The following is a 24421-nucleotide window of genomic DNA, read 5'->3' on the forward strand; positions in this document are numbered from 1 at the left end:
AAGTTATTATTTTTTCCAAAAGCTATATTCTCTTTTTTAAATAAATCTAAGTTAAAAAAAAAAAAAAAAAAAATCAACATTTCTAGATGAAGTATCCAGAATGTTACGTTACAACAAAAATCAAACACATTCTCCGCAAACAAAATAAAAGAAATATCGAGCAGAATTTATGACTCATGGGAATATAAGACTGTATTGCTTTATTGGACGCATACGAATGACTACTGTTGGGAAGCGGTGTTGTCCAGGCCGGGCACTGATGCCTGGTTGCCAGGGGGCGGCCCCGAAGTCACACCCCCGCCTGCAGACGTTGCAACTAGATTTCCCATGCTTGGCTGCGACCTTCCGGAATTGGGTCCTCCTTGTGTCCTCCTGATGTTCTCTTCAGTGTAGTCCAATATCTTCCTCTTTGACAAGCGTTTGTAGACCTGCTGCTTGTGGTACATTTTTATAATCCCTTTCACTGCAATAAACGCTATTCCACCCTGAATAAAGAAATTACACTTTAGAGTAAAGCTTTTTCAAATCCTAATATTTAAAATTTGTTAGATATACCATTTTAATTATTTAAAAAAATACATAATACATGTTTTAAATCAATTTTAAGAATAAAAATATTAAAAATAACTGAAATGTATAAAGCAATTTTAAATGATTCCAAGCATTGGAAGAGAAAATAGTGTGCAACTTACTGAAACAGATTAGTTAATAAAATGTAGAAAACTCACAACAATGGATCGCTGCAGGCCGGATTGGATATGCTGGAAAAAAGTATTTCCGCAGATTGTAGCTATAGTAGGGAGTAAGAGCGCCCCGGTAAAAACCCTTGTGCAGCTCATTCCATCAGTCACGGGATTCTCTGTTATAGCACCTGACTCATTTCTCCTAGCAATAAAAAAGCCATTACTTTTAGAAATTTTTCAATATCAGTTAAAAGTTTACAATTAATTAAGGTTTTAATTGAGATGAAAAAAAGTTAATGGCACGAGAGGGATTCGAACCCACGACCTTCGGCTAGATACGCCGCTGCTCTACCACTTGACTATCATGACCTCGATCCACTCGGACATCAACTCCCCATCTCAACCCCTGGGGGGTTGATATCCAAATGGATCGAGGTCACGATAGCTCAGGTGGTAGAGCAGAGGTGTATCTAGCCGAAGGTCGTTGGTTCAAATCCCTCTCGTGCCATTAACTTTTTTCATTAATTCACCTTACAATTAATTGTAAAGTATTAATTGGTCAAGCGGACCACGAAATTAGTGAATCAGTTAAAAGTACCAATCATAACTTACACGGGTGCTGGAAGAAGGTAGTTCAAGATTGGCAGACTCGGTGATGTTTTTCTGAGAAAGAGGAGAAGTGAGTCCTCCCAGTGGAACATTTTGAGAACGATGAGGCTGATGGGTATAGTGGGTAATGCTGTAAGCAGGACGGCAGGTTCCATCCTTTCCATGAGCTGAGTAGCTTCTGCCTGGCCGGCTACCTGAAAAAGCAAATTTTTATTTTTTACACCCATTAGTTTTACTCAAGAAAGTTTTATAGGAATACAAACCTGCATAACTGTTACTGCTCCGTAAGTGACTGCAGTCCAATAGAGAGAACCGACAAGTATGCCGGCTGCGATGAAGGGGCACATTCTGTATATCAAGGCATCTGCTCTATCAAGTATGACAACTAAACTGTCTACAAAAAATATTAACAATCAGTTATTGATTTAAAGTAACAGAAAGAGAAAACTTACTCGCTTTCGGGAAATAAATAAGGTATTCTGTCTTGCACTGGGGGCAAGCGACCTTTTTGTCCCTACTGTCTTTCTGCTTTTCATCAACCCATTGTTGTAGGCATGCTTGATGAACCTGTTTTATATATTTAATTAATTTACATTAAAAGCAACAAAAACAAAAGAAGCAGAAAACGTACCCATTTGGTAGTACCTCTACAGTTGCAGGGTTGGGTCCAGATGGCATTTTGATCGTCTTCTTCTGTTGCAAAACAAATCCAACAATGTTTTGAATTGCTCGCTCTGAAAACAGATATTTATTAATTATAAATAAACTGCAACTTTTCTGTTTTATATTTAATAATGAATACATGAGATCATCCCCGTTGAAATTCAAAACTCAATTGAAAATGAGTGAAATAAATCTGCATATCTGCAAAATCCTAAATTTATTTATAGCATCTCCTTTATCACCATACTTCAACCGAATCTAATGAACCAGACCCATGACGCCAGATAATTAATTATAAAAGTAGGTCAAAATTTAATATCCTTTGTTTGAACATTATCTTAAGATTTTTAATTTATGTAAATACATACGCATATATTTATGCACAAGTAGAGCATTAATCAATTACTGCGTCTTTTTTTTTTTTTATTATAAAACCCTACTATAACAAGGCATGTCAATCCGTGGAATACATTGGGAACATACTGTTCATATAAAAATAAATACTAAAATTCAAGCCATATTATATGAGGCGTTGCGGATACGAAGGGCGAACTCGACATCAGGTTAATTTTTTTTTTTGGTCACCATCCGAATCTAGCCACTTCAGAGAATGTACAGTTATAGCTTTCATGTTGAGTTCGCCCTTCGTATCCGTCTGAAATATGAAGAGAATGATACGATGCTAGTTGGATTGTAGTTGGAAACTGCCATAAGCGGGCGGATACTAAGGGCGAACTCAACACCGCTCCTTGCCCTTCTCTTCGCGCTCCACTGTATGATACAATCCTTCGTTTAGTTTGCATAAAACGCTTGTCTCGTGCAGTGTTTATTTTGTTGTTACTGTTATCGTGATCTTATTGTGTGCAGTAATGGATGTTAACAATAATAGTGCGTTTACTGGATTCTCCATACGTTCCGTTACCATGGTCAACATACTTTAATAATATTATTGAAAATAATCAATCTTCCATGCCCATGCTCAACGAGGAAACGGAAGATGACCAACCCGATTATGAGGATTAGAAATTACAAAAAAAATTAGAAAATTAAAAATTTAAATTAAAAAAAAGAAAGAAAAAATTAAAAATTAGAAATTACAATTCGTTTTCAGTCATTTTAATATTATTTTAAATGTACGTATGTTTTCAGAATACAGACTTTATAAATAAAATGTGTGTTTTTTGATTAATTGAAGTTCAACCAAATTCCTGACCAATCTCTAGATGGGGTAACCATTAATAAACAAAAAATTAGGCATCCTTCAACGAAAACAGATTTAATCTTTTTTGTTGAGTTCGCCCTTTGCATGTCAACGGAAAAATTATTTTCAAATAAGTTTTTCTCAACACCTCCTTTTGTTGAGTTCGCCCTTCGTATCCGCAACGCCTCATATGTGTAATAAGTTTAAGTAAACGAGAACGACTTTCATCCAACTAAAAAAATATTAAGAATCTTTTTTCCATACTTAAAAAACAGGACTTTTCTCCAACTTACAAATGGAAAAGAAACTTCTGAATCATTACCCCCCTCCCAAGCATTGTGTTTATTAAAACGAAGCCAACTAGATGTATTAATACATTGGCTTATTAATAGAGTGATCATATTTCATCATGTTTTCAATACCCTTTATCAGTCACAAATCAGATTTCATTTTGTCAGTGAATTTATTCTTCAAGTATAATAAACCACTATTGCAAAAAAAGACATGAAACATTAAAATTAAACGGACACTATAACTGACTTTAAAGGGATAAATTTTGTGCAATTTTTGTTTTTGTCTAACTTTTTTTAATTCATTTTTTGATATAAAAAATAAATGCATATTATTTTTATTTATTATGTGCATCTTAAAAACAATTAATGCTGAATTTTAAATTATAACAATTCAATCTATGTCATTTATATTGAATTGCGATTGTACTACATGTACTAAACTGAATAGTAAAGATAGCAATTTAGTAGTTAAGTTGAAAAGAATTTCCCACTCACTGAGCGACAAATAAGTATATATAACACACATGTGCTGTAAACAAAAAATTTAATTTAAAAAATAAAATCACTTTTGAGTATAAACATAAAAAATTATAAAACCAACTAAATTATGTTTTTTACAAGGTGTTACATCTTCTTGCTCTTATGAATTAATATTCTATATATAATTAATATTCTAATCATGCTGATCTTATTACACACTAATATTCTCATCATGCTAATAATTAACCCTTTAACCTCGTCTTGAAGAATTTCAAAACCAATTTCAACTAATGTAACTAGCCCAACTAAAGTTGTAGGAGGGTTATTTCATTTTACCAAATGTCTAAGCTCATCCCATTTTTATAAAGCATACATGGGCATCACGAAGATAACTGCATGTCACCATTTGGTCTTGCATTATTTTGCATAAACAAGAATTGATCACCAATAACAAGAGCAAATGGCACCAGATATTCCTCATGAATGTTTATAACATAAATTTCTGCATTAAGTGACAACCAATTAAAAACACCCTTTCTTAGCGATGGGGACTGACTATTGAACCGGGAAACATTCTTTATAACATCCTATAAAGTCTCAATAGACTACAAAGGAGAGGAAGAACTGAGGAGAACAACAGATACAATGATATGGTATAAAGATGCTCCAAAACAAACAAGGAACCGGATCAGGTGTTTTTTGTGCAAGCACAAAATATGGGCAATCAAACTCATTAGGGTAGTACATTTCAGTCAAGCAGAAATACATGCAGTCATTGCTTGTGCTATAGAAAATATTACAGAAGGTTACACTGGCAAAAAAATCCACATAAGATCAGATAGCCAAGGACCTATGAAAGCATTAGCATATAAAAAAATTACACCAAAAATAGACATTGAATACATTCAAAATCTCCAAAAATTGGGGAAACAAAAACCTGGTGATATCGTGGGTGCCAGGACAGAAAGGGATTTTGGATAACAAAAAAGCAGATACACTGGCAATAGGAGGATCTGCAAAACCGTACATGGGCCCTGAACCTATTCTTGGGGTAACAAAAACAAACACAGAATAGTCCATCTCAGAATGGATCCAAAAACAACAAAAGAGAAGTGGAAAAAATCTAGAAGCACTAGAAACTACATAAACTTATGCTGAAACAACCCTTGCCAAGACTGGCAAACTCTGCTACAGTTAAACAGGGCTAAACTCAGAAAAGTGATAAAATTATTTACCGGTTACTGGCATCTGAGAAGACAGAACATGATCCCATTTATAGATTTTGCAATGAGTTGGAAGAAACAGCCACCCATATCATATTCGAACGTGAAGCAACGGCTCAATGGAGATATAACCTAGGATACAAAACAAATCCAGGGAATGAAATTGTAACAGCGACAGTCAATGACCTAATACTTCTGACAGGAAGGAATGAGTCGATTGCACTATACTAGGGTACTAGGAAGTAGGAATGTACAGTAAGCGAGGAGGCTGCAGTGCCTGGGGAGCACAAACCACGCTTCTTGGATTCATCATCACCATCACCATGGCTACACTAAACAAACATGACACCACAAAAATAATATTACAATTTATGCCTTGAATATGACCCAAATAAAGATCGAAACATCAGCAATAAAAAGAAAAGTGTTTTTCTGAAATACATCTTCCCTGATCTCTCTACACTACTTCAACCATTTATTGAAAAATCAAAGGGAAACAACATACATAAATAATCGAGGTAGAAGGAACATATCAACGCACTGGTTGGAAAGGATAGTTCCATTCATAAACTGGTTTTAGCATCTAATTACTATTTAATTAGATATTTAATGATCAAAATCAGGTCTGTGAGTAGAATTATCCTTTTAGGGTGTCGTTGGCCGCAAGAATTAAGGTGTAGATACAGCGCTCATCTCGATAAGAAAAAGGTCCTGGGTTCGAATGCAGTGGCACTGTACTCAAACCAGACATACTTACAAATGGGCTTTTTTCTAAAACACCATCACCCGGTCTAAGAAAATAAAACTGTGTCGTATAATTGTAAAATATTAGTTCAACGGCTGTAGTACAGCAGATTGATGGTCGTTTGAGAGGAATTGTGAACGCTAAGAAAGATGATAAAATCCCTAAATGATGAATGATCACAGAGTGAGGAGAGACGTATTGGATACTCACGTGGACAGACGGTCTGCGGGTCCTTCGCCTTCGACTGGGAGCATCAAGATCCTGTCGTCGTTGTTGTGTGGCTGGTCGACGGGCTCGTGCCTCGACTCGTGCCTGGAAGAGGCTCCGTCCTGGGCCTGAGAAGGCCTGGAAATGCTCCTGGGGCGAGTGCTCCTGGTGGGCGAGGCACCCCGACTCGAGCGGGCGTCCCTCGGCGTCTCGGACATCTTCCTGGCCAAGGAGGGCGACTGCGATTCGACGTGACAAGCGAAATTTCCAGGTGGCGGAGGTTACTGGCGGGCGTCGGTCGCTGATATCAGACGAGACGAAGCATCGTAGGAAGAAGGGGAAGAAATTATAAGAGGGCCGGACCGTTTCTGACGCTGGGCCCTGTTGGCATTTTCCGATTTATCACAGGTGATCTGTAGTTGAATGGAGGGATTTCAACTCCTGGGAGGACATTCCATCGTCCCATTTATTGCCATTACGCCTTCGCGGACATGCTCTGACGTAAAACAACAGTCTTTCCCTCGTCTTTATGAAACACTCAGGGGATTTTTCGATTTTTTTGCCTTTTTTTTAAGAAATTTTTTCTTCTGTGTAGAATCGAGTCAAAATATTTATACAAATGTCAGCTGGTGTCAACCCTTGAATAATTTTGTATTGTCACGACCAAACACCATTGATTCGTTACAAACATGAATCGATCTAGGCAACTGATTTATAAACCGTATGAAAATCAAAGAAAAACTTTTAAATGCAAAATATCTAAATGCACTTTCTGTCCGAAACCCGCATTCTATCAGTCTGAAAATCTTATAAAATATTCAAAGTATAAAAAATAAAAATTCAAATGAAATCTTTGCTTACTATAGAATAAGATGAAGTCCTTAATTGCTATTTAGTATTTCAACCTCGGTCTGGTTTCCAATCCAAATCTAGAGTACTGACAACTTTTTAAAGTGAAAAATATAGATCCAAAAATACAACGTGCCTTGACGACATTTCATGTGTTGCCCATGTCATGTCTAGAAATGTGATATTTACGAGAAAGTCAATACCGAGATTGCTAAATTCAGAAGAGAGAATTTTGACTAGTTAGTACTTTGGAAGGTGTCGACTGTCAGTTCTGTTGTCGCTGTTTATTTTAGGTTTATTCATGTTTTGCTTAAGAAAAAAAGTTTGGTTGTAAAAATAAGATATATTTAAAAGAAAAATGTAGAAAAAAATTGTGTAATGAATAAAATAAATAAAATAACAGAAAATTCTAAAACAAATCAAAATGCAAAAAAAAACTTTTTTTCTCCTCTGGCACGAATTACGTCCGTTAAATGCCATTGCATTCCTTGGAAAATATTTCTGGTAAAATCCTGATGAATTCTTTCACGTTCATCAAGAACAGCCGTTTCCAACTAGTTTAGGGTGTTACGAATTCGGTTTCGCCGTCTCACTCCTAGCTTAAATTGGTCCTAAATGACGATTGGGTTCAAATCTGGACATCGAGCTGGCCACACCAAGCACTCAATTCCAACCTCAATCAGGTATTCATCCATAATACGTGCTCTATGGGGCCTGGCATTGTCCTGCTTTAGCAAGAATCTCACCGATGTGGGGGCAAATGGAACTACGCCATGTTCTTCGATTATGCCTTGTATTTTGTAAGTACCTGTGTGAAGTTGGGGATGGTGAAGTTAATATCTTCCTCGTACAAAAACCAATTAGATGCAGGCTTCCAAGGAAATGTCACCCCACAACATCGATGATCTACCATGTAATGCCACCTGAGGAACCATACAGCATGGGGGTACCTTTCTCCTGAGTGTCTCCGTAGGTAATTACACCCATCTGAAGATTTGAGGCCAACTTTCATCTCATCTGTAAAGAGAACTCGTTCCCAATCTTCCTATGTCCAATTCATATGTTTCCGAGCAAATTGAAGCTTCGACATTTTTTGAGCTGTGGTAAGTAGAGGTCCACACGAGCCGGGTGCCAGGCTCTGACTCTGTTATCATTAAGCCTTCTTAGTCGTGGAGAAAATCAAATATTTCCGACTTGTCATCAGATTTCTTATTTCATTTCTCGTAATTCTGTGGTTCGTAAAGCCAGATGACGGATCCATCGGTTCGTAAACCTAGGTCGACCCTGTAGAGTCGACTTAGTATGACGCCCTTTTTCTCGCGGAAGAACCCTTATCGTAGAGTTATATATCTTCAGCCTCCTGGCGACTTAGCGCTGGCTGTATTTTGTCTCTAATAATGTTATGACCCTGATACTGTCATACTCATTCAAATGCCTGACTGGATCCATTGAAAAAGGTTTAAGAATAAGAATCAATGAAGGAAAAAGATGAACTGAAAGCGATATTTAGGCGTAGCTAGGAAGGGCATAATGCTACTTTTTGTAGAAATGGGATTGAGGATCTTGGTATTGTATCTCGAAAACGATTTTATTCTTTTTATGAAGGTCTTGATTGAGATGAAAAAGTTAGTGTCACGAGCGGGATTTGAACTCACGGCCTTCGGCAAAATACGCCGCTGCTCTAACCACTTGAGCTATCGTGGCTTCGATTCACTCGCACACCAACTCCTCATCATGCCATTAAAAATTAGTAATGATAGTAAAATGCGAAAGATTGTATGTTGAGATGGGGAGTTGATGTCCGAGTGGATCGAAGTGAATCGACTCCCCCTCGACACTAGCTTTTTCGTCTCAACCAAGACCTTACATAAAAAGAATATTTAATTGAAATAAATAATACAGTTAATTAGACCATTAAAACATAAATGAATTTTTATACAATTTGACAAAACGTGTTTTTTAAGTAAAGATTAGTCGACATTTTCGACAATAAAAATGTTCCAAAACATATGTGTGATATAATGGAATAAAATCTAACTGAACTCGATTCTATCACAAATATCAGACTGACACTTACGACTATGGCTAAATAGAAACAAAATTCTGTACTTTTAATCTTTATTATGTATTATGTACAGCAAAAATTTATTAACAATGATTTATATTTATGACTAAGGTAATTTGTTAGCCGTTTATTCTGAGCGTTACTTATCCTCTGCCGAACGGGTCGGACCAAACTTTCATATTGCCAGGTTGGATGTCCTCCTGGCGGATATCCTTCCTGCCGACGGACTGAATCCGCTTGTACTCCTCCGGGTAAAGCATCGGAGATACGACTATCGGGTAGAGGGCTATGCCGATGGCGCCCACAATCCCGGAGACGAAAGCCGCGTAGCGCCAACCTTTCAACTTTTCAGAAGTCATCGTTAGTTGAAAAGGCCAGGATCAAGTGGAACCCCAAACGGGCGAGAACGAGAATATGAAAAAAGAAAAAGACAAATAAGAATTGGAATTTTGGAAATAATCCTGTTCCGGACCTGGTGTGAAACCTCCCCGTCAGGACACCAAAGACTAAAAGAGTCGTTCAAAACGTCATCGTTGTTCCAATTTCAATACTGACAAATTGGACTACGTTTGATTAAGTACTAGTTACATTTAATGGATATTACAATAATTAATTAAATACCCACAATATATTTATTTATCAACGTAATTTATCAATGATCAATCAATTTATTAGTTATATATTAAGAAAAAACAATGATCTTCACCGATGGAGAAATTTAATGCACCACTCAATTTATTTAATTTAAAATCAAATCTATTATTTGTGTTTGAATCAGGGCTCCACAAGATTTAGGATATCCCCAACTCTAATGTATTTTTACCGGTTTTCCACGAATGACCCCCTCACACTGATGGTAGGTATATGATNTTTTAATAGTAAATGGGCCCGCAAAATCCAACCCTACTGAGAGAAAGGCCCTTCCTTGTGATACTCGTGATATAGGTAGGTCACCAATAAAAGGCCTATTTGACTTGCTCTTTAATTTGAATCGGCGAAGACAGTTCCAATCTTTTTTCTTTACCAGCCTTTTTATTCGAAATATGTGGTACATACCCTTAAGATAAGCTTGTAATGCCTTAGGACCCAAATGGAAATTTTGTAAGTAGGCATTATCGACTATCATTAATGTAAGCTTAGCATCAGGGTGAAGTAACGCTGGATGTTTAACCGTGTAACAAAATGCTGCTTTGGATAAACGACCGCCCACCCTGAGCACACCATATGGATCTTTAAATACCATCAAACTTCTGAACCTTGAATAAATGCATGTGTTCAAATCGAAATCACAATTTGATTCATACTGCATGCGTCGAATTAGATGTGCAACTGCTAAATCCAATTCTGTTGCAGTTAAGAAACCTATTTTATGCCGTCGAAAATTCAGGATTATTTTTGATATGTATTTTTGAAGTTTCGGTCCCACCAACAAATCATTATTTAAGGAGCCAGTTTTTGAAGACATAGATGCGTCGAATAGAACACGTATTTTGCCTTGACCTTCAGTTCCAAATACCTTTTTAAAAACTGCGTTATGAGGTATGACATATGTGAAGGGATTAGTTGTACGTTCCGCATGGACCAAGCTTATGTATTCTGCAATAAATTCTTTATATTCGCCATGCAACTCGGAATTGTTATGAAATTTCTGTTCCAAATTATGAAAGCAGGTGATGGCAAATAACCGTGCGTCTGGATATGTCAAGCTGGGATCTCGAAAGGGTAGAGCAACCGTATACCGGCCAAAGGGTAATTGTTGAACCGTGGATCTAAAATAATCTTCGCATTTTATATCATCTGGATGGGAATCTGTTGTAACCGTTACTTCCTCCATCTCCCAGAAAGGTTTTATGATAGTGTCAGAAGGAGGACATTGTAATATAGACAAGCAATTTATGGTATGGTCGAAAGTTGTTGTGGTGGAACTCCCACGACTACATGTCCAAATATAGTGGGTAGGGATCCAAAATCCTCTGTAATTTTTACCATTGCATCCGTAGTCATTGTTTGAAGCAAGAGATCCGACCCTAGAAGAAAGTCTACGGGACGTGATTTCCAGAATTCTTCGTCGGCCAAATTAACAAAATGAAATTGTTCGCATATAGATGGATTTAAGCTAGCTGTGGGCAAGCTATCAATTAATGACGGCATAACAATCGCTTCAGTAATGATCTTCTTTTGCATATTTGTAGTAGGGCTAAGTGTGACTTTAACAATGCCTTTAGAGGAAGGTAGACGGGTTAGTCCTATTCCACTCATGGTCTTCCTGAAGGGCGACCACGTAAGACCTAATCTTTTGACACAACCAGTCATTATTATTGAAAATTGAGACCCTGAATCTATGACTATCCTAACTGGCTGGGGATGATTTTTCCAGTCATTAATATGGACTACCGCCGTGCCGAGTAGAACATTTTTGTTTTCATGAACGGAGCCTACAACTCCGGTCGATGTGTAATTTATGACAGGTGATTGATCCGAAATGGCTGAAGAGCAAATCTTTTGATCAGAACTACTTTCCTGATTTGAATTGTCCAATTGGTTATCTATACCGTTATGAAGGAGAGAGTGGTGTGTACCGTTCTTTACAGTGGAAGCAGCTGTATGATGAGCGGCAGTGTAAATAGTAATGGCCAAGCCGCAAGCAATTGGAACAAATTCCTTTCGACCGTATAAAATTAAATTTTTGAGGGAGACTCAATTTTTGGAAAGATGAACAATGAGAGAGCATGTGATTCTTATTACATTTAGGGCAGGTATTCTCTTTTGAATATGCAGTGGTTGCTGAGTTGCTATGTGCTTCAGGATAAATTGCAAGAACCTTAGAGGAGCGGGATGTGGATCGAGGTCCTGTTGGTATATGATATACTGTTTCTGATAAGTCCATCGCTTGACACCGTTGTTCAATGAAATTTATTAATGAAGAGTAAGTTGGGAATTCCTCTCCTTGTTGCGTTTCTTCAAACATCCGTCTGTTTTCGGGGTGCAGACAGTCCAAAGCAATCTGAAGTTTCAAATAGTCAGCCTCATTGTTTATTTTTAAATTATTAAAGGCGGTGAAACTATCAGCAACATTTGTTAAAAAGGCTCGTAAGTAGTAAGGGTTGGAAGGTTCTGGATTTAGTGAAGGTTGGAATTTTCCAATTTTGTGAAAGTAGGCGGAAGCCAAAAATCGTTTATTGTTATATCGTTTGTTAAGGGCTGTCCAGGCAGCCAGGTAATTATTTGCTGATATTGGGAAGGTTGAAACGATTCTGAGGGGCTCTCCGCTTAAAGATCCAACTAAATGATGGAATTTTTCCACCTCATCCAATGTGCCTTCGTCATGTACAATGGATTTAAATATGTCCCTAAACGCAGGCCATTCCAACACTTCGCCTTGAAATAACGGAAGGTTTATTTTTGGCAATCGACATCGTGCCATTGTAGCCGAAGACAAGTTCTGAGAGTCTGAGAAGGTAGAGTTTGCTCCGGGTACAGCAGGTGGATTCGGAATAGGATTCATGACGTTATGAAATACCGTGTTACACTCGCTCACGTGACTTGTGACAATATTTAAAAGGTCTTCTGATAGAGGAAAATCCTTATCCATAAGGATATATATTTCATGTAGCCGATCCCAGGCATTGGAATAGTCATTAAAATATTTATCTAAAAGACAGTATCTTCCTCGAAATGTGGGAAATTGGGACATGTCCGTTTCGGCAGTTTGGCACTCTCTCGAATCAATTTTATCTCCCGATAAATTGTTCCAAGTTTGTTCTGCAACACGCGGGATTGTTGATCGAGCGTTAAATCAGTCATTTTGATGAAGAAATTTACTGGAAATTAATTTAGGAAAAGAAAATATTTAGTTGGACGATAAAGACGATAAAAAACCAAGACAGGAGAAGAGGTCAGACAAGGAAAATCCGGCCCGGAGGACCAATGTTTGAATCAGGGCTCCACAAGATTTAGGATATCCCCAACTCTAATGTATTTTTACCGGTTTTCCACGAATGACCCCCTCACACTGATGGTAGGTGTATGATGTCTTCAAACAAACCAATTCCTAGACGTACTAATATAATTTGCTAATTATATTAATATTAATATAATATTGATTCAACAATTTGCTAATAACGAGAGCAGGATTGAGTTTATATAATGAGTTATAATGTTAATACAAGTTGTAATTAAAAATATATAAACATATAAGAACAGATACTATAAATTCACATGAGAAGAATTAGAATTGCATGCAATAACACAGGTCAATTATGGTAATAGAATTAATAATGTAAAACTAAAAGAAGATATTAATATAACTAATAGATATACAATAAAAAGGAATGATCTGACCGAGTGTTAGTGTCCAAGACGTTGCAGGCTGGATGGAAATGGAAAAGATGGAGCTAGATGTTGGAATGAAGAGATGATCCACGAAGTTTGTAGATACTTGACTCTCAGTTCCGCAGATAATAAATGGGTACGCGAAGTAACTCGTAAAGTGAGTTGGCACAGACGTACAATGAGAACTCCCAGCCTCGAAGATGCGATGGAGAGTAGACGCCGAAAATTGGCAAAAGGACCGGAACGCTTCCGCAGGCCCGCACGCTCGTTTTCAACACGTCGCACTGATTCGCACTTGTCTCCCCACTCTCCGCGCCGATTTATCAAAAACTCTGTACGCAACTAAGCCTACGGCCGATCGCACCTTCTCACCTGCTTATACACTACTTAAAACTACCTTAATATTATTATACATAGATTATAAATCCACTCTAGTTTTTAGCAAATTGTTAAATGAAAAATAACCGTTTAAAAATAGACAAAAATTAAATAATACCAGAATGACCCCAACAATTTGTTTACATTAATTACAGGTAATTACGAGCTAGCGTAGTCACAGTCAACAGTAAATACTAACTTTGCTTATTTTTGTACTGATTAATTCCATTAGCACAAAAAGTAACATTATGCTCTTTTATTCGGCTACTCTGCTAAATAAACTGCTAATCTGCTATCGTGACTTGGATCCACTCGGACACTAACTTCCCATCTCAACCCCACCTTTTGAATTTTCCCTTCTTTTTGCCATTTTTCCATGTCCGAGTTGGTCGAAGTAACGATAGTTCAATTGGTAGAGCAGCGTCGTATTTAGCCGAAGGTCGTGGGTTCGAATCCCGCTTGTGACACACTTTTGTGTCTCAACCAAAACCGTAATTAATTGAAAAGAATTTATTTGGTCAAGCGGACCACGAAACCTAGCGTTAAAATATATTTTAACCTAAGTAGATGGGTAATAGTCACATAAAATAAGTTGAGTCCATAAAGAATATTCATTTTTGATTAAAGAAAAAAAAAAGAATTGTAATTTTTTTTAGCTTTAAGCAATAATAAAGATACAAAATATAAATATGTAAGACCGTTTTATCCCATTTGTGGATTCCATTCCAAAATGGAGAAGTTATGAAATATCATAATTAGAGAGTTGTGTGTGATTAATATTTTCTTTGGTGATTGATCAGCCTTCTCAGTTTAAAAATACTTTTTTCTTTCCAAAAGGTAGATGGTGATGAGGCCAGGAAGACAGAAATAACATTTATTTTCTTGTCGAGCTTTCGGCAGAATATCATCCGGCTATCCGTTATTCACACATGTACCTGTTCATATAATATAACGATTATTTTCGAAGTCCTGATGAAGGCGATATATTCTGCCGAAAGCTCGACAAGAAAATAAATGTTGTTTCTGTTTTCCTGGCCTCATCCCCAATCTACCTTTTGGAAAGAAAAAAAGTTGTGTGTGATGTTTAGTAACCGTTAGTCTAGTCCTAGGAATAATCAAAATAATCATTAGTGAGAGTGTTATTTAGTCAATTATTTAACACAGCCACACCCTTTTATTAAATGTACAAAGTGTAGAAAAGTAAACTAAAATTTAAATGAAAAATATAATAGAAAATATTCAACGAATAGAAAAATAGAAAAGTACATTTATAAAATTTAATAAATTATAATTGAAGTTATGATATAATAATGTAAAATAGTTAGGGATTCCCAACTGTAGGTTCGGGGCCTATATATGGTCCCCAAATTATTTTGTTCCCTGGCTCCCAGATATCATCAGGTTGTGTTTCCCCAGGTTTTAGAGATTTGAATGCATTCAATGATTAATTTTGATGTGATTTTTTTACATGCTAATGCTGCTTGGTTATCAGATTTTACGAGTATTTTTTTTCCAATGTAATCTCTTTTAAGATTTTCTAGGGCACAAGCGTTTATGGCATGTATTTCTGCTTGAAAGACCGAAGTGTACTTCTCTAATGCGTTCGGGGGAAAAAAAACACGAACCTGTTCATTTGTTTTGAGGCCATCTTTATACCATATCACTGTATCTTAAGCTCTCCTGAGTTCTTCCTCTCCTTTATAGTCTGTTGAGACTTTGTAGGATGTTGTAAAGATTATTTCCGGGGATTAACCGGTTTACTTCATAGCGTGGATAAAACTGTTTAACTGTTGTTTTTAACAAAAAAGGAGAGGAAAAATTTAGAGAAGAATAATATGTGAAGAGAACTCGCAAGAGTTCCAGTCTGGAAGTGCTTTCTCATTCAGTCATTTAAAATGCGTAATAGAAAACCGGGGCAAATTTACAGAACGAATGTTAAGAAATCTGCCGTCCTTCGTCTTCGGCCGTTTCCGGGAGGGGACACTCGACATTCGCCCCGTTACGCCCGGTCGACTTCGTCCCTCGACTATTTCGACATACCTTGCACTTTGCAGGGTCTTGACTCTCGCCCGACCGCTGACGCCTTCTGCAATTCGACGTCATGCTCTTCCCGTTACTACTTCTGTGCATCTGCTACTCGACGAACGGGTAAGTCGTCGCCTGTCAAGCTCTTCTGACGCGCCAGTCGACGTTTTTACGAAAATCATTCCTTGTTTTGCCTTATGTCCTATTAATTGCATTGTTTTTAATTTTTATTTATTAAACTAGCTAAATTGATTACCTTAGTTCACTTTAACACTTTTTTTAAAATTTATTTTAGTTACTTTATTTTTAAATCTGCTGTCTTTTTATGATTGGTAAACAAATTTAAACTTGTCAATTTTTCAGAGTTAGTTTATTATCTTGAATCTTTATAGGTAGCAAAGAGAACATGATGTTTTATTTTTTATTGTGAGATGTATATTAATTAAAAATTTTGAAATTTTCTTCTTATAATTGTAACATGAGATGTTGAGAATTTATTCTATAATTTTTAGATTTGGAGAAAGTCAAATGTCGAGTAAAATGGTAGTATACCAGGCGGTGGTGGAACCGAATGCCCATGGCGAAGGCCCTCACTGGGATTGTGAAGAACAGGCACTCTATTTTGTTGACATCGCCGGAAAGGCTGTACATCGCTACCATGCGGAAAGCAGCACCCATACATTTCTTCAACTAAGTAAATAAGTAAAAAATCATAGTGATTTGTTTTTGTTTTATGGGGCAACGGTTGGGATCATATCATGCCTTGGGGTTCTGGTAAAAAGAGCCCATTTGGAATTGGGGGTCCTTCCAAGGATGCAAGGATGTCACTATGTCAATACTTAACCATTGGGGCTTCTGGCACATCCAAATTAGTGATCATTGTTAATTTTTATTTTACTTTTAGATGACTCAGTCAATGTGGTCATTCCGATAAAAGGGGAAAGGTCTAAATTTGCCTTGGGATATGGCAGAGACATTTCGGTTCTGACCTGGGACTGGAAAACTGGAAAATACTCTCTGGTCAAAAGATTTTCTGTGGAAAATGACAAACCCAACAATAGATTCAATGATGGGAAAGCAGACACAGAAGGGAGGCTTTGGATAGGTAAATATTTTGTAGTCAAGAAATATGTTTTTTTTTATTTCATAAAATTATTCTAGGAACAATGTCTGTAAAGCAACCTGCTCCAGGAGAAGGGTCTCTCTACCGAGTTTCATCTGACTGTAAACTATCGAAACAATTTAATGATATTTCAATTTCTAATGGAATTACTTGGAGTTTAGATGAGAAACTCATGTACTATATCGACTCTCCAACAAGAAGAATTGATGTTTTTGATTACAACATAAAAACAGGGGCAGCCAGTAAGTTTGTGTTTCAATTTAGTTCCATCCTTTGATCTAACATTTCTTTTAAGTCCACTAATTTTTGTGGTTTTTATCTCAACTAAAATCCTTAATTAATTGAAATTTCTTTTAAGGTGGGAGACGGAAATTCTTTGCCTTTGAAGAGAATAATGTAAGAGGTGTTCCTGATGGAATGACAATTGACAGGGATGGAAATTTGTGGGTCGCATGTTGGAATGGAAGCCAGGTAAGTCAACAAAGATGTTTTGTTAAAAGAAACTGACTTATTTTTAATTGAGGTGATACAAATATCCTCTGCCGGAATTCTAATGTCCCATGTCGAATTGCCAACCGACCTAGTCACATCTGTCGCCTGGGGTGGGAGAGACCTTTCGACCCTTTATGTCACCACAATGTACATAGAGCTTGACCCAGAGTTGAGAAAAAAACAACCTTTAGCTGGAGCGGTAAGTAGTAATGGAAATAAACAAAAGCAAAAAGCTAACATATATATTCTTTAACACAATATATGAATAAATAAAACAAATTTTTGTAGACATTTGCAGTAACAGGTTTGGCAACGGCTGGCCACTCTGGAGGGCAAGAAGTTTCACCATGCTTTCTTAATAACAATAATGATAATGATTTTTAAATAATGTTTCCATTGTACTATTTTTGTAATATGTAGGCTGAATTTAATAAGGTGAAGATATACCGTCCTATTTATATTGTTGCAGCAGTACAAATAATTTTACTTTATCTAATCATATTAGTATATATTTACACATATGTACACCTAGTTAAATTTGGTATATAAATTGAAACAATATAATAGTGCTACAATTGATAAACAAAGGGTAGTATAAAATTGTATGTATATATTATAAAAAATATTGAATCTTTGAAAGGTGCCAAGTCACAACCACAGTGGGCAGCCTTCAAAGTAAAATATAAAAACAAAATTTTTTGTAAGGGTTTTTTTTAACTTTATTTAGTCTAAAGAATTGGAAAGTCAATTTTTTCCTCCGACACTACAGAACTATACTAAAATTTGGACTTTTTTTTAAATTTTAGACAGATTGTGATGAAACATAAAACACAATATTCACTAATTTCGTGGCCCGCTTGACCAATTAAATCATTACAATTAATTAAGGTTTTTAGTTGAGGTGAAAAACCTTAATTAATTATAAAACACAATTAAATATATAAAAACTTTTATGAAAAAATTATGTACATCAAAAACATCATTGTACACATTTGTAGAGAGGAAAGAGAGAGAAAATGAATTAGTGCCCTACACCTATTTAAAATTAGTCTGCAAATTAAAAAATAAATAACTAAAGTAAAATATGCAAATATGTGTTATTGATACAAACGACCAAAGACATAGCCCAAAATGTATTGCAATAAAATATTAAAAAACTTTTTATTACTAATTGTAAGTCCTGCGATATAAGATAAAAAGTTTAAAGGCACTGATAGACATTCTTATCCTAAATCGATGATATAAGCGATGAAAGGCAATTAATAAAGCACAAAGCCACCTAATATAGGAGTCCTTGTATAATGAAGAAAGATCAACCCCATTGATGTAGCAGACAGGTTGTCAATGAAAACAAAGGCCTGAAGGCTCATCCCAAGTATATCTTTGGTTCTAAAATATCTATTTCTCAGGGTGCAAAGTCACGTATTTTCAGATCTAACTCAAAGGTGTTTAAATATTTGCTCTCTGGCCGAGCGAGGGAAGCCATGAGAAATATATATTTTAAACAGTCCCCTGCACAACAGATCATTTAAATAGTTTCCTCTTATGCTGGGGTTATATATAGTTACTAAAAGGGGTTTGTTCACAGTATCATCCTTACCCAAGACCAAGCTCAGAAATTTCAAAAACTCCTTTGATAAAATTCTGAGCCACCACAACAATCGAGTCATCTGTTTTCACAGTTATTCTTCTGAGAATTAAATTATATTGCTTTAGCTGCACTTCATGAAACTCAAAACATTCAAAATTCATTTTATTCGTCTTTGGTTAGAAAATTACTGAATATTTTTAATTTGATATCTACTATTTTACTTATATCTGCAAAACGATGCATTGGAGCCCATTTCATAATCTCTTTATCCTAACATTTACCAATGTGATAAAATATATTTTTTCTAGTTTAACAAACTATTATTCCTAATGTCTAGTGTAAACCACCTGTCCTAATGTCAATCATAGAAAAGTATTATTATAAAAATAGTCAAAAAATCTTTATTATATAAAATTATTATATATGTACATAATTAATAATATACAGACGATAAATATACAATTGCTTATTACTATTTTGCTCTTTCACGATCACGATCTCTTCTACGCTCATCTCTGCTTTCTCTGTCATGCCTGTCCCTGTCGTGTTCCCTCCGCTTGCTCCTGTCATCTTTCCGTTCTCTTCCTTCGCGATTAGTCCTCCTTTCGGGAGTACGTGACCGGTGTCTGCGTTCCCTGCTCCGACTCCTGTCCCGATGTTTCTCTTCCCTTCTTTCCTCTCTGCGTTCCCTCGGCTTCTCACGATCCGCTCTTTCCCTATCTCTTTCCCTTTCTCTTTCTCTTTTCCTTTCGCGGTCCTTGCTTCTTTCGTTATCTTTTGATCGGAGGGGCGACCGTTTCCTCTCTTCACGCCTGGGCGGTTGCTTTTCCACAGGGGCTTCATCGTCGTCGGACGACTCCATGTTGTCCTCCGCATCGTCTTCCAAAGCCGAAACCCTGACCTCCAGCTCGTTCGCCTCTTCCAGCACGTGTCGCTTCTGGATCCGAGGGAGGATGACATCAAACTGCCGTTCGTCGTGAAGCAGATTGTCTATGTAATCGTCCATGTGAATCAATTGGAACGACCCATCGCGCACCTGCATCCTCAATTTGCGTCCGTCGTTCAACAGCGGCTCTAGGTACTTGTAGCATTCGATAGACGTACCGACCAACCGCATGTAAAAGGCACCCAACGCCCGGACGTACTTGAACTCTTCGTTCTTTATAAACTCGACTATTATGTCTTTCTCTGGCTGGATCTGCAGCATTTTCAACGTAAGGCAAAGGAAGGGCGTAGGCTTTATGTTACCTCCGTAGACGCCGCCGACGAATCTCAGCTCCATCGCTTTGTCGACGATCAGCTCAGCGGAAAGAGCAAAGCACTCTTCCTTCCAGAACTTGCATTCGTAGATCCTTGATCTGATGATTTTCTCTATCAGAAACTGCGGGTTGGTCCCCCTCACCGATTTCGCGTCCTTTACAGTTCTGTTTGCCATTATTCCGGTTCACCAAAACAAAAACGGACGAACGAAAAACCAAAGCCGAAAGCGGACTACATATAATAACAGTGCGAAGGTTTCACAGCTTAAGCTTACAACGGCCCTTACAACCGTCTCCACCCTTCGACCGGTGTGCTAATTAATAAACTGGGTTCCTTATTTTCCAAAAACCTGAATCAGAATAGATTAATGTTTAAGCTACACCATTCCCCCAATACATACGTTTATGTTAGACGGTATAAGGTAAATAAACATAAATGTATCGATATTTCTAGAATCGATGCGCTTCCCGTCTAGCATGGCTAGAGTCAGCAACCAACAACCGTCATTAAAACCTCCTTTTGTGTCACTTCGTGCACGTTGATCGGCTGTCTTAAATTGAACAGCTAAAGGGTAGTTTTGTTATAAAACGTGTTGCATTATCACAATAATCATTAGAAAATGGCCAAATTTTGCTTAAGTAAGTCTAGTTATTAAATTTAAATGTTTTTTATTTGTGAAAATAACATTGACAACGAACATTTCAGAAAAGAATAGCAAGAGAGTGTCTGCGAGGTTGCGTTATAAGATAGAGAAAAAAGTGAGAGATCACAACAGAAAGAAGAGGAAGGAGGCGAAGAAGATACACAGTAATGGAGATTCTATTATATATTTTCTATTTTAGAGATGATTCATTTAATCGTTTGCAGAGAGTGGTAAGCCGAAGACGATAAACGTTCCACAGGCTTGCCCTTTCAAGGATGAGATATTGCAAGAGGTGGAGGAACTTAAGAAGCGGAAGGAGGAGGAGAGGCTGAAGCAGAGGGCAATCTGGCGAGAGGAGAGGCAGAAACTGAAGGAGTTGGAGGCCAAGGGAGGCCTTGAAGGTGTGGTCAATAATGCGCAGATGAAACAGCAGATTCACGAGAGTTTCAAACCTCTACTCCAAGATGAACAGCCTGTCTTCACAAAAAAAGAAGGATCCCTCAAAGCATACTATAGGGAATTTAAAAAGGTAATATGATCTCAGTTATTTTAAGAATGTTCTTCTTTACTGTTTGAACAAATTTCAAGGTTGTTGAAGCTGCTGATGTAGTTTTGGAGGTGGTCGATGCACGGGATCCTTTGGGTACAAGGTGTAAGCAAGTGGAGGAAGCCATTGTGGAATCGAGAGGTCGCAAGAGGCTTGTCATTGTTCTAAACAAAGCAGGTAAATTTGATATAGCCTTCTTTTAATATGGTTTTGAATTCAAATATCTCTTCAGATCTTGTTCCCAGAAACGTTTTGGATCAATGGCTTAAATACTTGAGGGGATCTTTCCCTACGATCCCTTTCAAAGCGAGTACACAGACCCAGAACAGCAACCTCGGGAGGATGATGTTCGCCAAGGCAAAGCACCGTAAGGCTGTGAAGTGTCTCAAAGTATCATCGTGTGTCGGTGCAGAACTGCTAATGTCTCTACTGGCTAATTACTGTCGAAATAAGGGTATCAAAACATCAATTACAGTCGGTGTTGTCGGTATGTTACATATGGTTATTTTAATTTGTGCGATGATTTGTAAGTATTTATTGTAGGTTTGCCGAATGTTGGAAAGAGCAGCATTATAAACAGTCTGAAAAGGTCCCGAGCTTGCAATGTTGGTGCAGTGCCTGGAGTGACTAAGTAAGTATTGGGTAAAATTATATTTTGGTCATGTTTAGCGAACTGCTGTTTTTAGGACAATGCAAGAAGTGCAGCTGGATTCGAAAATAAAGTTACTCGACAGCCCTGGCTTAGTATTTGCTGCTAGCACAGGTACAGAGACGGATGCCGTCGTAGCTTTGAAAAATGCTGTAAAGGTCGAGGCTTTAGTAGACCCGTACATCCCTGCTTTAGCAATCCTTCAACGAGCTACTAAAGATCAGGTATGCTTTATAAACAAGTTGTGTGTCGATGTTTTTCTCACTAAATTGATTTGTAGATGATGGCGCATTATGACATAGGCAATTATGAAACACCCCAAGAATTTTTTGTGCTCAAGGCAAAAAGACAGGGCAAGTTTAAGAAAGGAGGAATTCCTGATCCAGAAGCGGCTGCTAGGGGATTGATCGATGATTGGAATAGGTATGCCATTAACAAATGTGTTAACCTCTATCAAAAATTAACTACAGTATATTCCGTGTAAAACGATGTACACTATATCCAAGATAGAGGAAGTACAAAGGGGAGAAATCATAATTAAATATCTGCATATTTTCAAGAAACGTTTAAATAAATTTTATTTACCTATTTATTTTTAAGGTCAAAACAGAAAACATTTTTTCACATCTCAGTTTAATCAGTAACAGTTTAAAAAATTAAGTGTAATTAGTAATTTTAACAGTCACCCAGAAAAAAAAAAAAAAAAAAAAAAAATAGACCATGCGGTTTTGATAGCCCTTGATGGCATTTTGTCTCAAAACTCTTATGCTGAAGCATATAGGACTGCAGCTAAAGCAATGCAAGATGAAAGTTTTAACTTGAACTTGCATTTTCTTGGTAGTGTACTAATGGTTGTGTGTAGATTTAACAAACCTACAATGTAAGAAATAGCTGCAGTTTTTCATTCTTCAGAATGAGAACCACTGGGGCATTGACACATCGTAGTGTACTATTGTCAAAGTGGTCCAAAGTTCATTTTAAGCCTTTGTTGTGATCCCATATTGTAGTACCCACTGATCTATCCTTGTGGTGCGCTAGAATGGGACTCCTAAATGACCTATATTGGCATGAGAAAACAAAACCGTTGTGAACTACTGTCAATGTTATGCTTGATACCTACTTGCTATTCCCATCTTTGCTCCCCCCAATCATTTATCGTTCCATGATTCTGACTATAGAATGGAGCTATTTCCCCAACATGCCACTAATTTTTAAAATAATGCAGTCAAGATAATTTGAAACTCAAAGGACCACAAAAATAATTTGAATTTTCAGTATGTCTGAATTAACAGAGGAAAATCAAATTATTAATAGTTGATATGCATTTTTAAAAGTTTTTACATAAATTGTACATATATAAAACATTGTAAAACTAATGAAAAAGTGGTAATATATTAACTGTAAGATTGAACATGGTCATGCATTATTAAAAAAAAGTATGAACTTGTTTTTGTTTCAATGAGGCCTGGCATCCATTGTCTAAATGATTTTCCAAAATGGCCAGCACTCAGAACACATTGACAAAACACTGACCACTGAACATAACAAACTAGAGAAAATAGAATCTTTAGGCTGCCTTAAGTACTACAGTAGCACTAGCCATAATATATTTACTCCAAGTTTAATTATATTATTGTTAATCAAAAATAATATTTACAATACGTAATTTAGATCTTTATACTTTCACCCTAATTGCTTGCAGCTTTTTATTGAATGTTTGAACTTATTACAGAGGAAAGATCAGGTATTACACTGTACCTCCTGAAGTTGAAGAAAACCATATTAGCAGCACAATAGTCAGCGAAATGGGTAAAGAATTTGATCTAAACAGCTGTCAAAAAATGGAAATAGATTTGCTTAACGAGTTAGAAGAATCCAGGAAAGGGCAGGCTTTTCAGACGACCCCAACACAAATGACTGTTGCCATGGAGGAAGACAACCAAGGACTGGTATGCAAGTATAATTTTAAAAACATGTAATTTCTCCTAATAAAAATATTTTATCAGCTTGGGATCGATGTCGCCATTGGTGAAAAGAGGGGCGTTAAAAGAAAAAATGAAACCGATCTTAAAGATAAATCCAAGGAAAGGCTCGTCCCTCTTGACAACAAGAAACTTCAAAAGATACAGGCAAAAAAAATGAGAAAAGAAAAAGGAAGGAGAGGTAAAAAAAAATCTACTACAATAAAGTAAAAAGACAATATATTAATCTATTTATTCAATATTTTTTAGAAAGGGAAGCTACATCACTAGCAGGTGTATTGGAAAACTTCAACATTTCAAATAGTGACAACTACAGCTTTGAAACAGATTTTAATGTTCAATCGAACACATAAATATTTTATTCAGTATTCTTGGTTTTTT

The 24421-nt window shown here is 36.8% G+C and overlaps 5 protein-coding genes across 9 annotated transcripts; 2 read left to right on the plus strand and 3 right to left on the minus strand.

Annotated features, from left to right (window-relative positions):
- Positions 1 to 63: 63 nt before the first annotated feature.
- Positions 64 to 6828, minus strand: LOC106672886 (E3 ubiquitin-protein ligase MARCH5-like). 2 transcript variants are annotated; one of them, XM_024224566.1, is made up of 7 exons: positions 6108 to 6828; positions 1924 to 2026; positions 1745 to 1859; positions 1556 to 1686; positions 1296 to 1486; positions 729 to 885; positions 64 to 485 (listed from the first exon to the last, which is right to left on the minus strand). In XM_024224566.1, exons 1-7 carry the CDS (start codon positions 6320 to 6322, stop codon positions 222 to 224), a joined length of 1176 nt encoding a protein of 391 aa, XP_024080334.1. In that variant the 5' UTR covers positions 6323 to 6828; the 3' UTR covers positions 64 to 221. The 2 variants fall into 2 exon arrangements, with proteins under 2 accessions (XP_024080334.1, XP_014260161.1); XM_014404675.2 differs by lacking the exon at positions 6108 to 6828 and adding an exon at positions 3450 to 3490.
- A 2229-nt stretch (positions 6829 to 9057) lies between these two features.
- On the minus strand, positions 9058 to 15871 carry LOC106672852 (small integral membrane protein 20). 3 transcript variants are annotated; one of them, XM_014404595.2, is made up of 2 exons: positions 15769 to 15871; positions 9058 to 9362 (listed from the first exon to the last, which is right to left on the minus strand). In XM_014404595.2, exons 1-2 carry the CDS (start codon positions 15856 to 15858, stop codon positions 9162 to 9164), a joined length of 291 nt encoding a protein of 96 aa, XP_014260081.1. In that variant the 5' UTR covers positions 15859 to 15871; the 3' UTR covers positions 9058 to 9161. The 3 variants fall into 3 exon arrangements, 2 of the variants coding, with proteins under 2 accessions (XP_014260081.1, XP_024080337.1); XM_024224569.1 differs by lacking the exon at positions 15769 to 15871 and adding an exon at positions 13928 to 14021; XR_001341312.2 differs by lacking the exon at positions 15769 to 15871 and adding an exon at positions 9491 to 9872 and having other exon boundaries at positions 9270 to 9362.
- On the plus strand, positions 15783 to 18246 carry LOC106672849 (regucalcin-like). Of its 2 annotated transcripts, none has more exons than XM_014404591.2 (7): positions 15783 to 15876; positions 16266 to 16447; positions 16658 to 16858; positions 16915 to 17118; positions 17235 to 17347; positions 17400 to 17567; positions 17657 to 18245. In XM_014404591.2, exons 1-7 carry the CDS (start codon positions 15830 to 15832, stop codon positions 17750 to 17752), a joined length of 1011 nt encoding a protein of 336 aa, XP_014260077.1. In that variant the 5' UTR covers positions 15783 to 15829; the 3' UTR covers positions 17753 to 18245. The 2 variants fall into 2 exon arrangements, with proteins under 2 accessions (XP_014260077.1, XP_014260079.1); XM_014404593.2 differs by lacking the exon at positions 15783 to 15876 and adding an exon at positions 15893 to 16085 and having other exon boundaries at positions 17657 to 18246.
- Positions 18247 to 19343: 1097 nt separating this feature from the next.
- LOC106672850 (pre-mRNA-splicing factor 38A) lies at positions 19344 to 20498 on the minus strand. Its single transcript, XM_014404594.2, has one exon. It carries the CDS (start codon positions 20392 to 20394, stop codon positions 19432 to 19434), a length of 963 nt encoding a protein of 320 aa, XP_014260080.1. The 5' UTR covers positions 20395 to 20498; the 3' UTR covers positions 19344 to 19431.
- Positions 20499 to 20715: 217 nt separating this feature from the next.
- On the plus strand, positions 20716 to 24408 carry LOC106672848 (guanine nucleotide-binding protein-like 3 homolog). Its single transcript, XM_014404590.2, has 11 exons — positions 20716 to 20857; positions 20925 to 21026; positions 21087 to 21391; positions 21451 to 21586; positions 21642 to 21896; positions 21953 to 22040; positions 22096 to 22282; positions 22339 to 22481; positions 23791 to 24007; positions 24065 to 24221; positions 24290 to 24408. Exons 1-11 carry the CDS (start codon positions 20839 to 20841, stop codon positions 24391 to 24393), a joined length of 1713 nt encoding a protein of 570 aa, XP_014260076.1. The 5' UTR covers positions 20716 to 20838; the 3' UTR covers positions 24394 to 24408.
- The last annotated feature ends 13 nt before the right edge of the window (positions 24409 to 24421 follow it).

This window comes from Cimex lectularius, unplaced genomic scaffold (assembly GCF_000648675.2).
Source record: "Cimex lectularius strain Harlan isolate CLEC.00 unplaced genomic scaffold, Clec_2.1 scaffold46, whole genome shotgun sequence".
Taxonomy (NCBI): Eukaryota; Metazoa; Arthropoda; class Insecta; order Hemiptera; family Cimicidae; genus Cimex; species Cimex lectularius.